Genomic DNA, 16,760 nt, shown 5'->3' on the forward strand with positions numbered 1-16,760 from the left:
ACAGCTTATAACAGCAGTTTGTACAGCCCGGCCCACCTAGTGTGTGACTCGGCATTCACAGACATCAATTTTAAGCACCTAAAGCCTGGTTTACAACGGAGTGAATGGAAGCAAACATGTGTGAATGAGCATTTGCAAAAAATTCACTACTATTTCCTTGTAAGTGCATAGAGTCGTTTATACTACAGGGAATGGAAGAGAATGCGAAGTAGCGAACATAGCCCATGAACGCTGTATCATTAGTTTTTGGTATTTGGAGGTAATATTCGGCATACAGGATACAACTCTACCTTGCATGGCGAGCGGACTGTTCGTGACTGAGTACGCAAAATGTTACAGGCAAGGAAGAACTTAAGTGTCTCAATTTGTATGGAAACGCGACATGCATGGAGATCATGCACTTTACACGGAATTGCATCTCCATCTCTCCTTAGTGCTGGTCCAACATTTTCCTTCTGTGTCAGCTGCTGTTTTTCCCTAGCTTCTCATTAGCATTGACAGAAAATTTATAAACAGAACACTAATTACCGAGGTCAAGCATCATCAAGAGATAGCAGTTCCAAAACGTATGTAAGGTCTAATGGTCACATTCTTTTCTTTTCTCAAACAAAAATGGTCTAATGGTAAAGCACACACTTCGTGATCCAAAGTGTGTGGAATCAAATCCCGTTCAGATCACAACTTTTTCACTGTGATTTTTAACCGAGCATTCACTTCTCACATATGTTGGAGTGGTCACGAAAGACATGTAGTTCGGATTCCACATTAAACTGCAGGTCTCTATTTCCTGATTAGGTAACTGGAAATGGTTAGGGACATGTAAGTAGCTCCAGTGGCATACAGTTTAAAGACCTGCAAGAGGTGTACCGGGTACACAAGACAATTCTGTTTCACTCTGGCAGGAGACAGGCCATTGAAGGGTTAATGCCAATAGCAAAGAAGACGACGCTCAGGACAGAACCCTGAGGCACACTGGTTTCCTGGATAAAGGGGTCCAACAAGGCAGAACTAACACACACCTTGAAAACTCTGTCTTTTTAAAAATTCCTGAAGGAAACGGGGCAGGCGGCCATGGAAGCCCCACGTGTAAAGAGTACGGTGGATACCAGTTCTCAAGCAGGTGTCATAGGCCTTCTCCAAATTGAAAAACACTGCCACAGTCTGGGATTACCGCAGAAAACGATTCATGACATGGGTGGACAAAGTAACGAGATGGTCAACTGCACAATGCTGTGCTCGAAATTCACACTGCGCATTCGTTAGCAAATTATGAGACTCGAGCCACCATACCAGCCGGGCATGAATCATACATCCCATCACCTTGCAAAAACAGCTGGTGACAGATGGGGCGGTAGCTAGAAGGAAGGATTTTGTCATGACAGGGCTTAGGTATGGATATGAAGGTGGTTTCATGCCAACTTCCAGCAAATGTGCCTTCTGCCTAGATGCGGTTGTATGTATTAAGCAGAAAGTGCTTGCCCACAAGAGAACAGTGACGGAACATCTGAATGCGGACAGCGTCTGGTCCTAGGGCAGAGGATCGGGATGAACTGAGAGCACGATCTAGCTCCTCATAGTAAATGTGGCATTGTAGCACTCACGATTCTGATGAGAGAAGAGTATCGCCCAAGCTTCCTCCGCTCATTTCCGATGGGGAAAGACAAGAGTGATAGTGGAAAGAGCTAGAAATTTCCACAAAATGCTGGCCCAAGGTGTTGAAGATAGCAATGGGGTCCACGATGACATTGTCCACTACTGTCAGGCTGGAAATTGGAGAATGGATCTTGGTCCCAGAGAGCTGTCACAGGTTGGCCCACACGAAAGAGGAAGGGGTGGAACTGTTAAAAGAGCTAGTGAATGAAATCCAGTTAGCTTTTTTGCTATCCTGAAGAACGTAACGACACTCTGCATGCATCTGTTTATAATGACTGCAGTTTGCCACTGCACAACAACGGTTAAAAAAGCAGAGCACGTCTACGCGCGAATTGCATCGTGACATGCCTCAGTCCACCAAGGGACTGGGACATGGTGTGGTAAAGAGGAAGTATGAGGAATGGAACGTTCTGCAGCAGTAAGGATAATGTTTGTGCGATATTCCACCTTGTCATCACAACTGGGAAATCTTGTTCTCCGAATATCGCCGGGGAGGAGTAAAGCCACCAGTCAGACTTAGTAAGCTGCCATTTGGGTGTGCACGCAGGTGGCGTAGGAGTCAAAAAATGGATAGCATATGGGAAATGGTCACTCGAGTAGGTGTCACAAGGAACGGACCACTCAAGATGATGGGCAAGCTGGGCAGTGGAAAAGGATACATCCAAATGGGAATAGGTGTGCGAGGAGTTGGAAAGGAATGTGGGTACTTCAGTGTTAAGGCAGAAGAGGTTGAGTTGATTAAGAAGATCAGCCAAGAGGGCACCTTGCTGACAAGTTCTGGTAGAACCCCAAAGGGGATGATGTGCATTAAAGTCATCGAGTAGCAGAAATGGGTGAGGTATGTATCCAATAAGCTGAAGGAAGTCTGCCCTTGTGACACTGAATGATTAAGGGATATAAACAGTACAAAGGGAAACTGTCAGGTGAGGAAGGAAAAGGCAAGCTGCAACAGCTTGAAGATGGGTAGTCAGGGACATGAGTTGACTATGAACATTATGAGCACCATGACACCTCCATGAGATGGAATGCCAACCTCAGGGGGGAAGGTCAAAATGAGCCGGGAAGAAATGCGAAATCTGAAAGCGCTCTTGAGGACACAATTTTGTTTCCTGAGGGCAGAGTACAAGAGGATGCTACAATAACTCCTCTTTGTGGAACCTAAGGCTGCAAACATTCCATTGGAGGAGAGTCATGAGGAGGACGAAATGAAGGGTGTCACCTCGGCGGTTGCCGGGTGAAAGATTGCGAAGACACACTACTACAAGTCACAAAAGCAGGAGGATCCTGCTCCATGGGCCCACAGAAGTATCGGCTTGCTTGTGCTGTTGGTCTGTGGAGTCCAACGCAGAAAAACTCTTGGTGGTGCGCACCAGTAACACGGAGGCCGGCCAGGCTGAGGTATCACATGGCAACACCGTCTAAGAGGATCTTCGAGTTGGCGAAGGAGAAGACCGTTTGCCTTTGTTGGACTTCTCCGAGCCTTTCAGGTTAGCAGAGGAAGACTCAGGTGGTGTTTGGCTGGAGGGATGTAGGAAGTCTTCACGGGAGTACCCCTTCTGTCCTACCGGTTGTGTAGCTGGTGGCTTCGCCCCTTAAGGAGAGAGTTCGATGGCCTGTTGAACAGCTGGACGGAGGAGGGGGGGGGGGGGATGGCAATGTACCATGACACTGGGCAATTTCACAACCTCAAGAGCTGAATTTAAGGTCGCACGTCTGTATCTGTCCTTCATGGAGCAAGAGGTAGCAAGAACAGAACTTTAAGTGGCAGATGGGAGAATGCAGGGTTTGCAACAAGCCAATAACTTGTGGGCGCCTGGGTAAGGCACTTTCTCCTTTACCTGGATCTTCTGGACAGCCCTCTCATCAAGATACACAGGACAATCCTGAGAGGAGGCAGCATGGCTGCCATTGCAGTTGATACGGTAGGGAGGAGGCGGCGGACAATTGACCTCGTGCGCATCTCTACCACAGGTTACACATTTGGTTGGGTGTCAACAAGACATACTAGTGTGGTTGAAACGACGACACTGGTAGTAGTGTATCGGGTTCTGAATGGACAGTTGGACTGTGATAATTTATAGCCTGCTTTGACCTTGGGTGGAAGCACCATTCTATCAAAGGTGACTAAAAACGTGCGGGCGTGAACTAAGGAGGAATCTACCCTTTTCAGTAGCCGATGAATGGCAATGACACCCTGATCAGAGACATATGATTGGATTTCGGTCTCAGTCAGACCACTTAGCAGCCTAGTGTAAATTAACACCACAGAAAAATTCAGAGTTCTCTGGACCTTGACAGTTCTCTGGACGTCAACATGAACAGAATGGTTGTGGAGAAGTGAGGTGGGAAGTAGTTGTTGCACTTGAGAATCAGAAGTAGTCACCAAAAGCAAAGTGCCAGTCTGTAAACGAGAGCAGGATTTCTCAGGGCCGGCAACAACATCAACATCTTTCTGAATAATAAACAGATTTACCACTACAAATGACTGACCATCTTCAGTACATGAAACCACCAGAAACTGGTGAAGCTGGAAGGGTCTTTGAATCATTAGCCTCATTCTGTTTACATTTTGTAGACTGTGATTGTGAAGATGCTTGGCTCATCGCGAGAAAATCTCCCACGATTGCCAGCGTCTCTGATGGTGCACTCCTTCCAACTGTGGGCACCTTTCACAAAGGGGCGCATCCACCTTAGGTGATTATTCACACCTCAAGTCATACCTCCTGGACACCTGACAGAGGGACAAATCGTCAGTTTGGGAAGGTAGCAGCTCAGGCAATCACCCATCCCTGGGCCTGTACGTGCGAACCCTACCTGTCGACCCAGGGCTGGGAGTTACACGTTACCCAGTCACCGGTTACAAATCAGACGCTTGGGCTGACCGTCAGGAGCACACAGGAAGGAAGAAGAAAAAGAGGAACCTCAAACGCCGAAGCGGGGGAATGAGAGAAGAAGGGAAACGAAGGAAGGAAAAGGAAACAAAAGACAGTGATGAAACTGTTCGTATGTCAGCAACAGACAATGCAGAACATTCCAATAACATCCCAGACAAGGGAGAGGAAAAAGAGTAGCAAGGGGATAGACATGCAACACGGAAGGGAAAAGATGCTGCAGAGGCTGGGGCCCCGTGGTAGCCAAGCACGAATCCGTCAAAGAGTGGTGAGTCCCCTGGGGGGTGTTAGGGCTGTAAGAGGTCAATATAGTCCACACAAAAGGGTAGCAAAAATGCTCAGTAAACTTTTAAGGGTATCCTCAGAAAAAAGGCGATGCAGTTCTTGTGAAACCCTATTGGATAAATGTAGAGAAATTTTTTACAGTACATGAGCTCATGAGACTGTCATAAAAATATAATGGAGAACATAATTAGTCAATTACTTAATAGTCAAATATAGTATGTCATTTTCTCCAGAATAAGAGAGATTAGGGTATATACAGTCAGTCTTTTTTCCCCCTTGCTCATGTATGTGAAAAGAATAGATAAGACGTAAATATATCGGTACAATGTACCCTCTACCACGCGCCATACAGTGGCTTGCGGAATATATATATATATATATATATATATATATATATATATATATATATATATATATATATATAGGGAAACATTCCACGTGGGAAAAATATATCTAAAAACAAAGATGATGTGAATTACCGAACGAAAGTGCTGGCAGGTCGATAGACACACAAACACAAACACACACACAAAATTCAAGCTTTCGCAACAAACTGTTGCCTCATCAGAAAAGAGGGAAGGAGAGGGAAAGACGAAAGGATGTGGGTTTTAAGGGAGAGGGTAAGGAGTCATTCCAATCCCGGGAGTGGAAAGACTTACCTTAGGGGGAAAAAAGGACGGGTACACACACACACACATACACACACACACACACACACACACACACACACACACACACAGCCCCAAGCAGACATCTCACAAGCAGACATATTTAAAGACAAAGAGTTTGGGCAGAGATGTCAGTCGAGGCAGAAGTGAAGAGGCAAAGATGATGTTGAATGACAGGTGAGGTATGAGTGGCGGCAACTTGAAATTAGCGGAGATTGAGGCCTGGTGGGTAACGGGAAGAGAGGATATATTGAAGAGCAAGTTCCCATCTCCGGAGTTTGGATAGGCTGGTGTTGGTGGGAAGTATCCAGATAACCCGGACGGTGTAACACTGTGCCAAGATGTGCTGGCCGTGCACCAAGGCATGTTTAGCCACAGGGTGATCCTCATTACCAACAAACACTGTCTGCCTGTGTCCATTCATGCGAATGGACAGTTTGTTGCTGGTCATTCCCACATAGAATGCATCACAGTGTAGGCAGGTCAGTTGGTAAATCACGTGGGTGCTGTCACATGTGGCTCTGCCTTTGATCGTGTACACCTTCCGGGTTACAGGACTGGAGTAGGTGGTGGTGGGAGGGTGCATGGGACAGGTTTTACACCGGGGGCGGTTACAAGGGTAGGAGCCAGAGGGTGGGGAAGGTGGTTTGGGGATTTCATGGGGATGAACTACGAGGTTATGAAGGTTAGGTGGACGGCGGAAAGACACTCTTGGTGGAGTGGGGAGGATTTCATGAAGGATGGATCTCATTTCAGGGCAGGATTTGAGGAAGTCGTATCCCTGCTGGAGAGCCACATTCAGAGTCTGGTCCAGTCCCGGAAAGTATCCTGTCACAAGTGGGGCACTTTTGTGGTTCTTCTGTGGGGGATTCTGGGTTCGAGGGGATGAGGAGGTGGCTCTGGTTATTTGCTTCTGTACCAGGTCGGGAGGGTAGTTGCGAGATGCGAAAGCTGTTGTCAGGTTGTGGGTGTAATGGTTCAGGGATTCCGGACTGGAGCAGATTCGTTTGCCACGAAGACCTCCGCCCCCGGTGTAAAACCTGTCCCATGCATCCTCCCACCACCACCTACTCCAGTCCTGTAACCCGGAAGGTGTACACAATCAAAGGCAGAGCCACATGTGAAAGCACCCACGTGATTTACCAACTGACCTGCCTACACTGTGATGCATTCTATGTGGGAATGACCAGCAACAAACTGTCCATTCGCATGAATGGACACAGGCAGACAGTGTTTGTTGGTAATGAGGATCACCCTGTGGCTAAACATGCCTTGGTGCACGGCCAGCACATCTTGGCACAGTGTTACACCGTCCGGGTTATCTGGATACTTCCCACCAACACCAACCTATCCGAACTCCGGAGATGGGAACTTGCTCTTCAATATATCCTCTCTTCCCGTTACCCACCAGGCCTCAATCTCCGCTAATTTCAAGTTGCGCCACTCATACCTCACCTGTCATTCAACATCATCTTCGCCTCTTCACTTCTGCCTCGACTGACATCTCTGCCCAAACTCTATGTCTTTAAATATGTCTGCTTGTGAGATGTCTGCTTGTGGATGGATGTGTGTGTGTGTGTGTGTGTGTGTGTGTGTGTGTGTGTGTGTGTGTGTGTGTGTGTGTGTGTGTGTGTGTGTGTGTGTGCGCGCGCGCGCGCGCGCGAGCGAGCGAGCGAGCGAGCGAGTGTATACCCATCCTTTTTTCCCCCTAAGATAAGTCTTTCCGCTTCCGGGATCGGAATGACTCCTTACCCTCTCCCTTAAAACCCACATCCTTTCGTCTTTCCCTCTCCTTCCCTCTTTCCTGATGAGGCAACAGTTTGTTGCGAAAGCTTGAATTTTGTGTGTCTATTGACCTGCCAGCGCTTTCGTTCGGTAAGTCACATCATCTTTTATTCTGCAGACCTCATCACAAAAATGACTAAGGAATACAGAACAACTCAAGGTATACATTAATAAAAGACAAGAAAATTGTCCTTATGTGAGCTAAATGCAACCTAGTAAATCAGCATGATAGTTGTTTTGGAAACTGCTGCTTCCTCCATCACATTAAATCACTGCTCTGGAACTTCTACTTGTTACTTGATTACACAGGTCTTTTTCAAAGAAAATAGGTACCTCCATCTGCTGACGCTAAGTGATGTTTACAGTACATTAGCACTTGTGACAGTTTTATAATGCTCACTGTTACTTGCTACATAGGTAACAGTACATTTCAGGTTTTTAGATAATTTGTAGAAAGAATGGGTAATGAGGTAAGTTTTTTTTATTTTAATTTTCTTACGGATGGGAGCTGTTTGATTATATTTGCACCATAATACCTAGTAATCATGCATTAAGAGAAGACACTAAGCTCAGTGGTTGATGAGAGCAGCACAGTAGTCAAAAGTTTTAGATAGTATCGTCCTTAGCCCAGATTACAATACAGTGTATACTGGCACTGTTGTTGGCACTCTGTGTTGTCTTCCCAGTCTCAAGTTCCATTTTGTGCGGCATTAACTCCTTACTTTTGTTTACAAAAACAGACGGCACGCTAAATCAAAGTCAGGCTGCCTAGGCAGTGAAGGAAAGCTGTTAGTGCTGATTAGGTACTAATTACTAATATGCCCAGTGTCTTCAAACAGTGCTTGAATAGCAGCTCCCTTCTGAATCATACACAAAGAGGCAAAGTATACATAAAAATTATTTTTGCCTCATATTGAAACAGTGCAAGTAATTAGCAACGAAATCCATTATGGAGTAAATGTACTGAGAAGTCAAAATCCTTAAAAAGGCATCTCCAATATGTGTCGTTATGCACTGTGCACAATATACATCTCACTTCTGACAGATTTATAGTTACGGGTGCCAGACATCACACATCCTAATTTAAATGCGAGTTCTCTACAAATATTCCTTGCCATCAGAGTCAACAAAACTGTCCTTGGTAGTTGCAGATAAAGTTTTCATCTTCAAACTGGATAAACGAAGAATACACAGGAGACTTTATCATCAGGATGAGGCAATGTTTATGTAACTCATTGCTGACAGAACCATTTAAGCACACTTAGGCTGGCCACCTTGATTTGTTGTGCCACTTTCTTTTTGTTGACCACTGGACATAAATTTTAGTAGCTCTATTCAAATCAGCTCTCCGATGTAGATGTTAGCTTTTAGTCCCTGTAGGGTAACACCTATAATTTGGTGTATATTGAAAAATTCTGTGGTTCTTACAATGTGATGGTTTTATGTTCTTATGTTCACTAGAAGTGGCTCAAATGAAATTTGTGTACTTTCTTTATTTCTGATGTTAGCTAGAAGTGTGAAGATACGGATTTTATGAAGACTATATGAATTTGTGTTAATTTCAAGTTTTATATAAGGAATCTGAAATAGTTTTCTTATGCTAAAGCTCAGTAGCATCTTGGAAAATATCAGTTAGTTGTAAAATAAAGTAGTACAAAGAGGCAAGCATTCAACCCACCACCCAACAGAAATTGCTGACATTAATAGTAAGAATTTCTAAGATTTCTATTTTTTACAAGCAAATTGTTACGTAACCATTAATACGATAAAATGCCAAATTGCTGCACAGCAATTGTGAACCGCCTTTTCCGAAGCAGACAGATCATGAAAGTTAAAGGAAGCGATTTGAGGTGAACTTATTGAATTAGACTAACAAAAACCCAAAAAAATTGTCCAACAAAAACAATAAGGTGAATTTTTCATTTTTTAAAACATTGATTCCTTAAATGCCCACTCTAAAGCAACATCTTGACTGATTTCTAAGCTTCCATCATTTTAACAGGAACAAGTTTTTAAATAAGAGTAATGTCATGCCTTAGTGGCACCATCTAGCAGAAATTTGTGATAACCCAAAAAGGGTGACACTTGCCCCAAGAATTACACCTGTTTATGTCAGAAACTCAGCATGCCACGCATCCCCAAAACTAGGCTAAGTTGTGGCCTACCTTACCTGGGAAGAATCTTCAGCAGGCTGCGGACGCTCTTCCAGTCAATCCGCGTGCCGTTCAGCACCAGGTTCCGAAGAAAGCGGAAAGAATTATTGTTGTCCAGGAACATGAGGTCCTCTCGGAGGTCGTTGAAACTCAAGTTGACAAATCTGATGCGTGGCATCTGGCGCAGTATGCCGAAGATCTGAAACCAGCATGAGAATGGCTGTAACCAAGTGAGACAGACACCTCGGAATGAGGCTAACAGCTAGAATTATATTGACATGAGAACTGCCAGATTCTTAGTCAGGTGACTGATCAGCTGTGTGAAACAACATCCTCTCTCAGTGAAACTTGTTTGCCACCTGATAATCCTGAAAGACCAAAAGTGGACTACGCAGGACTTAACTGGCAAGTGAGGAAACCTCACTCAAGCAGGCAAACAAGACTCAGGTCACAAGAACATCAAAAACAACTTTCAATGTATATTGTCCACATTGTTTAAGGTTCACTAAGGATGTGGTGCCATGTAGTATACTTATTGTCCAATCTCAATAAAAACTGTTACGTTACTCAACAGAACCTTTGGATCATGTCTGTGAGAAGAGGATGAACTTTATTCTGACTTCTAGCTTTCTGTTGGTACTATGACTTGCCAATGAGTTCAGTCTTTTAATAAAGTACACATACTTTTGTGCATCTGTACCTCAGATTGTTACGAACAGTAACACTGTCCACAAGATGATTTTGCTGGCATTTTGGCCTAGTTTATTCCATTTTAATTATGTGTGACAATGCTAACCTGATTTTGAATGCATTTTTGGACACTACTACTATGGATCAATTCTATTGATACATGTTTAAAAATAGACCTGAAGATAGTCATCACTGACAGAAACCAGTAGTCTGAGGAAAAATAAAAATACTGTTAATACATGGAAATATAAGAAATTTGTTCTAAAAAACAGAGTTCTTATTATCTGCTTCTGTGGTAGGGACTACATTCCAGGACAGTACTTCTGTATTTTAACAACCAATACCAATGTAGCTATTACCAACAAAACTTGCTTTTACTCTTCCCTCATAACACACAATATCAAAATACTCTTCATACGAACTCAGCCTGTCTAGGGAAATAAATAAAAACAAATAAATAAAATTAGTTAAAAGCTCACCTGGCTAGCTATGTCTTCAAAACCACTTATATCCATAGTGCATTACTAAATTCAGACTAGCACTATAGGAAACAATTTGGAAGATAAACACACTTCCATTATCACTAAGAAATTGGTAGCTCTGTTTTTAATTTAATGGTCTTCTAATTTTTAGTTATCAACATATGCTACAAGAAATTTTATTGCAGCTGCCTCTCTGTGGTAATGTATATTTTCATTTGTCACAGATCCCTGGGGATTCCCTTTCGTGACAGGGTCTAAGGAACATAACACGTGAAAAAACAGTTGCTTAGCACATGTAAAGTAAACTACTCCAATACTGCAAAGCTTAATTCCATAACTTTGACAAAGGTTTTAACTCAACGTAGAGACAACACACAAGAGGAGAATAATAAAATAGATAAATACACACAGTTGAGTTCTGATAAGTGCTAGTTTTCCCGTGGAACTCCAATATTCTGATCAGTACCAAGAAATCAGTTGAGAATTAATGAGGTGTCACTCACACGCAGAGCTTTCTGTACGTAAATGATTCACAACCCAGAACATTGACTCAACAGCTATGACTAACTTCACAGTAACTCTGTGTTAAATGAAAATACTAACACATTTCTGAGTGAATAGTACAAACCGAAATTAATTTACCACCTAACCAGCACACCATATGGCACACTCAAGAAACAGTGCTACCAGAGAGCAACATTTCTGAGAATACTGAACACTGCTTACCGAAACATTTGCAGTTCAGTCCCAAAATTGCAAAAAAAAAAAAAAAAAAAAAAAAAAAAAAAAAAAAAAAAAAAAAAATGTAAGTCTTAACTTGAAGTTATATTTTAGCACACAATCATTATTTGCACTGTATAATTGTGTTTCAAATCACAGACTTGAAAAATCCCATAACATTGTTCAAACAACCAAAATCTATACCAAGATAAATGAATATGATTGCACAATCTATAATTGAGTGACTCATTCCTATGAATGAGTTCCAAGCTTTTACCAAACTTCTCAACAGTAGGAAGCTCTTAGAAGTGAACTCCAATTTAGCTCCTTGCCAAAATCCAATAAAAGTTACTTGACTTGCCGAAATAATGTGTAACATAGTTTTTGAAGCCACTTTTATTTCACTAATGTCACAACCAAAAGCATGTGTGAGAGTTCACAATGTGATGTCTATAAGAGTTGCTCAACAGAAAGCCATTTTTGAGTTCGTTAACGAATTTACTGCTGAGTTAAAGAGAAAGAATGTCTTTCTGGCATTTGCTGTTGAAATCATTTAGGGCTATTACACACAGCAATAGTTACTTGTGGTTCCAAGTTCTGATTTTTCAATGAGCTGGTAATAGTTTAGTTAATTTTGTTCTTTTTTATAATGTTAGAGACTGTGCATCATTATTTGTACTGTTTTCCTTGCATATTTCTTTCATTGAATAGAAGCTATCAATATTAATGTTTATATTGAAATGTGGTGTGTTGTTAGACAAGGTCAGTTTTCCAGAAGCACAGTCTAATATGTCATTAATGAGTTCACTTAATACCAGAAGAATAGGAAGTAAGTGTTCATATTAACAGTTATTGCCAAAAGAATAATACTTTTCCCAATTATTAATATACTTTATAAATTATGTTTACACCCAGTGCTATAATTTAGAGCATGCCATTTACTAACATATTTATGAAGAAATATATTACAAATATATAAAATTACATTCAAGAAGTCATCTATTATGTAGAAGAAATAGTCAAATGAACAACTTAACCCTTTCAAATATGATTTTTTTTTTTTCTGGAGGAAGGAAAATTTTTTATTTATGTGGTATTGCTCTTAGTTGATTTTTTAAAGATTTTAGATGCAAGATATATTAAAAGATATGTACCCATTTTCAAAACATACTTTGCACACTTGGCTTCATTTTATGGACTAAAATAACAAATTAAGAAATATTCTCCATTAGTTTTACATGGTAAACCAAACAAGAATTTATAGTTTTAAGTTTTTACAAGTCCGAAAATTTATCAGCCCCTCTAATATTTCTTGAATGCAAAAAATTCACATAAAACAGCAACAGGAAATAAGCCATGATCGACCCTGTGGAATGTTCGACATTAATGGCTACAGTGTGATATGCCCAGCCCCTCCCCCCTACACTCAATGTCTTCCTGAGATCATGGCAGTGGTGACAGATGGATCTGGAGAGTAGCCCATGGTCTAGGTTAAGTCTCGAAGGGGAAACTTTGATTTTGAGCTGGAGAAGCCAATGAAACTGAATGTCGGATAAATGTTGTGATAAGAGATTGACCTGCAGCATAGCCCAAGGTTTACATTCATGCCATATTTAATGCAATCTCGCCATCAAAGTTAAAATTGCAAGGTAAACTCGGCAAACATATGTGGCAACTTATCACTTAGGCAAAGAAATTGATCAGAATTATGCGTGAGTACACATATGTACATTTTAGAAGCAACTGTTTCTGTAATTGAGAAATTTGTTGTCAATAATACACTGCAGGTAAATACAATAAGGAAAAGTGATCTGTGCTTCCCTCCAGTGAATCTAACAGAAAGGAGTGCAATACTCAGCTATAAAACTCTTTCCACTCATGCTGTAGTGTACAGTAAGGTGTCAAAGATGAGTGACTGTAGGAAGATACAAGATGGCTCAGACAAAAATTTCTAATTGGAAAAATTTAAGTTAATGTGGATGAGTAGGAAGAACAAACCTGTAAGGTTCAGATACAGTATTATTAGTGTCCTACCTGACACCATCAAGTCATTTAAATATCTGGGTGTAACACTGAAAAGCGATATGAAATGTAACGAGCATGGAAGACCTGTGGTATGGAAGGTGACTAGTCAATTCAGTTTACTGGGAGAATTTTAGGAAGGAGTGGTTCATCTGTAAAGGAGACCACACACAGTACATTGGTGTGACCCATTCTTGAGTACTGCTTGAGTGTTTGGGAACCATACCAGGTCAGATTGGTTGGTTGGCTGGCTGATTTGGGGGAGGGGACCAAACAGTGAGGTCATCAGTGCCATCGGAATAGGGAACAAGGTCAGCTGTGCCCTTTCAAAGGAACTATCCCGGCATTTTCCTTAAGCGACTTAGGGAAATCATTGGAAACCTAGAGGATGGCCAGATAAGGATTTGAACCGTCGGTCCTCCAAAATGCGAGTCCAGTGTGCTAACCACTGCACCACCTCACTCAGTCCTGGTCAGATTGAAAGAGATGTTAAGCAATTCATAGGTGGACTGCTAGATTTGTTATGGATAGGTTCAAACAACATGAGTGTTACAGAGACTCTTCAGGAACTCAGGGAAGGTGATGTTCTTTTCGAGAAACACTATTGCAAACATTTAGAGAACTGGCATTTGAAGCTGACTGCAGAACGATTCTACTGCTGCCAACATACATTGTGCATAAGGACCATGAAGATAAAAAGACAAGAAATTAGGGCTCATACGGGGGCATACAGGCATTTTTCCCTTACGCTATTTGTCAGGGGACAGGAAAGGAAATGACTTAGTGGTACAGGATAGCCTTTGGCACCCACCGTACATTGGCTTGAGGAGTATTTATGTAGATGTAGAACCTCATACACATAGAAAAGCTGCTAAAGACCTGTACATTTTACCAACTCAGTGTTTACAATTCAGTATGCCAACATACATAGAAACAACATGCAATAGTTGTATTAACAGAAATTTTCAATATTGCTTCACAAACTCAAAACCAAACTGTAATCTATCAACCTAACTAGACCACAACTAAAATTTGACACTCACATTTCTTGGCTTTGACAAATCAAATTGTCACCTTTCAAGCTAAGCTATACTTTGGGCTATGGTACATATCAGTGTGTCACCACAACCAACATTCCAAAATATAATACAGATGCAAAGGAAATAGGCCCTATTGTTAGTGTTCTGTCATCGCATGCCAGAAATATTGTTAATAAGATCAACTAAGCATCTTATGGGTAACCAGCACTTAATTTATTTTTCCATTTGGGTTCATTGCTGGGATTTCATGATAAATACAACAAGAACTTGAAATGTATGGAGAAGATGATATATCATGAATCGATCTCATTCTTTTCAGTTTGTGTACAATGTTCTTTCATTTCACCCACATTCAGGGATACATTTAAGTTTGCAATAATCTGGGCTACACAGTGATCAGATTGATACTGCACCCTTCAAAGAAATCTTGCATGCGGAACAGACTAACATTTAGTGTAGCCTGAGATCTTTATTATGTTGGAAGGTGATGATCTGGTGGTGAGCTAATGTAGCCAACGAATATGAACATCTAATAGTTGTGGTACTAAATTACCCTGTATAGTAGCCTAATATTTACATTCCCCCATCATATTTTAAGTAGGGCCTACTAAAACTCAAAGGTAAATTGAGAAAACCTATATCACAACATGGGATAGTCTCTGACAAAGATGCTATTTTGATGTGTATTGTGTAGATATATTGTACATTAACTACAAAAAATGCAAAATGGGAGGGAGGTCTCTCTTATTCGAGGCAGACAGTTCCTGGCATGTACCATAACAATATCATTATGTATTAATAGGCTGTTGGCAAAATTTGATAGTATGTTTTCGAGTGTCTTTGGAACACTTCAGTAAGCACAGAAATAACACTGTTCATGTGGCAGATTCAAACACGTTGCTACACAAAATCTTACACCACAAAAAAGGGCAAAATTAAAAAGCTGTCATGTACGGCACATCACACCTTGGCATATATATTACTAAACGAAAATAATAATCAGAATAGCAAAGAGCACGGAGTTTTTCACTTTTCTGCGGGATAAGAATTACAGATAACAGCTTACCTCTCTCCATCTGGACAGCCTGTTTTGAGCCAAGTCTAACTCCTCTACACCATGACATTTGAGTCCAAGCTGGTCTTCATCTCCGGCTGATTCAATATCACAGTCGTTTAGCACCAACAGGGACGGGATACACCTTCTGGGCCCTTTCTTCGGAACGTAGATTGCTATGGGTACATCCAGGTCCAAAGTGTCATCTTCCTCCTTCCCATACTTTTTGTCTAAGGCCTCTAGAAGCGATGGCATTTCATATGATCTGTAAGAGGAATGGCCAGGTTACACTAACTGAGCACTAAACACTGCGAACACACACACAAACACACGCAAAGGGCCTGCAGTCAGCGTTTTCAGAGGTACACGGTATTACTGTTTAGATCCGCGATCTATTTCGGCGCAGCTCCGCCGTCCCTGGCGTTCATTTCGCAACTGTCGCTGTATCGCTCGCTCGCTTCTTTGTTTGCCCCTCCGCCACTTTCACTGCGCTGTTCGCCTGCTACCAGCTGATTACGACGTGTTGGACAAGCGTCTGCGTCACAGACAGAACGCCACCCACGCGGCGGAACACGGAACCAAAACAAAAGGTCTAAGTATTACTTGTTTTCTTTTGTTTTATAGCCTATTCGACAATTCAACAGCAAATTTTATCCACACGCGCAGGCAGCACAAATCTTAAACGGTACGGAAAACTTGAACCCTCTGCAGTTACCACATCGCGAATATAGTGTTCTCTGAGATAATTTAATCGCTCTGTCAAAGAAGTACACAAAGAGCCTGATGTTTCTTGGAGAAAATATACTCACTTTGAGCAACAGCACTTCCCTCGTTATCGCATCAAATTGAGAGTAGTTATCCACATTTCACAATAACACTTACATCTTATTTTCCTTCCGAAATGCGAAGAAACAAACAGTTGTCTGTTCCACATAAGAGAAATATGCTGAGCTTTGTTTATTTACGTCCGAACAGCTGTGTTAGTTCCTCGCTACTGGCACAGGTTTCGCCACTTGCACAAGGTCGTCTACTGATTTTTACGTTTTGCTTTGTGCCAAGTCAAGAACCAACATATGGCAACTTAAACATTAAGGTCACTGCAATCTTCTCTTTCATTTGATACTAGTTTCAAATTACATTCGGTATCTTCCATTTGTAATAGCTAATCATCACTGACAAGTGCACTTTTTCGCAAGTTTTTTAAATTCAGAATGTGAGGAAATGTTTCCGACGACAAGAGCGGTTATGTTGGCTACACTGATCTCTGCAGAGAGCAGACAAAGAAAGCGTAACACAGGTCTAGCATCCCAGTCATTG

General features: G+C 41.8%; 1 protein-coding gene across 3 annotated transcripts in view; it reads right to left on the minus strand.

The window, feature by feature from the left end:
• LOC126209779 (tubulin-specific chaperone cofactor E-like protein) overlaps positions 1-16,434 on the minus strand; it is an 81,307-nt gene extending 64,873 nt beyond the window's left edge. Inside the window, exons 1-3 of one of the 3 annotated variants that reach the window (XM_049938909.1) lie at positions 16,326-16,434; positions 15,456-15,708; positions 9,453-9,634 (exon numbers count right to left, since the gene is read on the minus strand). In XM_049938909.1, the coding sequence (XP_049794866.1) occupies positions 9,453-9,634; positions 15,456-15,698 (425 nt within the window). In that variant the 5' untranslated portion in view covers positions 15,699-15,708; positions 16,326-16,434. Of the gene's footprint in view, positions 1-9,452; positions 9,635-15,455; positions 15,923-16,325 lie in introns of those variants that run through there. The other 2 variants (XM_049938910.1, XM_049938911.1) reach the window with 2 other exon arrangements.
• Positions 16,435-16,760: the final 326 nt, after the last annotated feature.

The sequence above is a fragment of the Schistocerca nitens genome, chromosome 10, assembly GCF_023898315.1.
Source record: "Schistocerca nitens isolate TAMUIC-IGC-003100 chromosome 10, iqSchNite1.1, whole genome shotgun sequence".
Lineage (NCBI taxonomy): Eukaryota > Metazoa > Arthropoda > Insecta > Orthoptera > Acrididae > Schistocerca > Schistocerca nitens.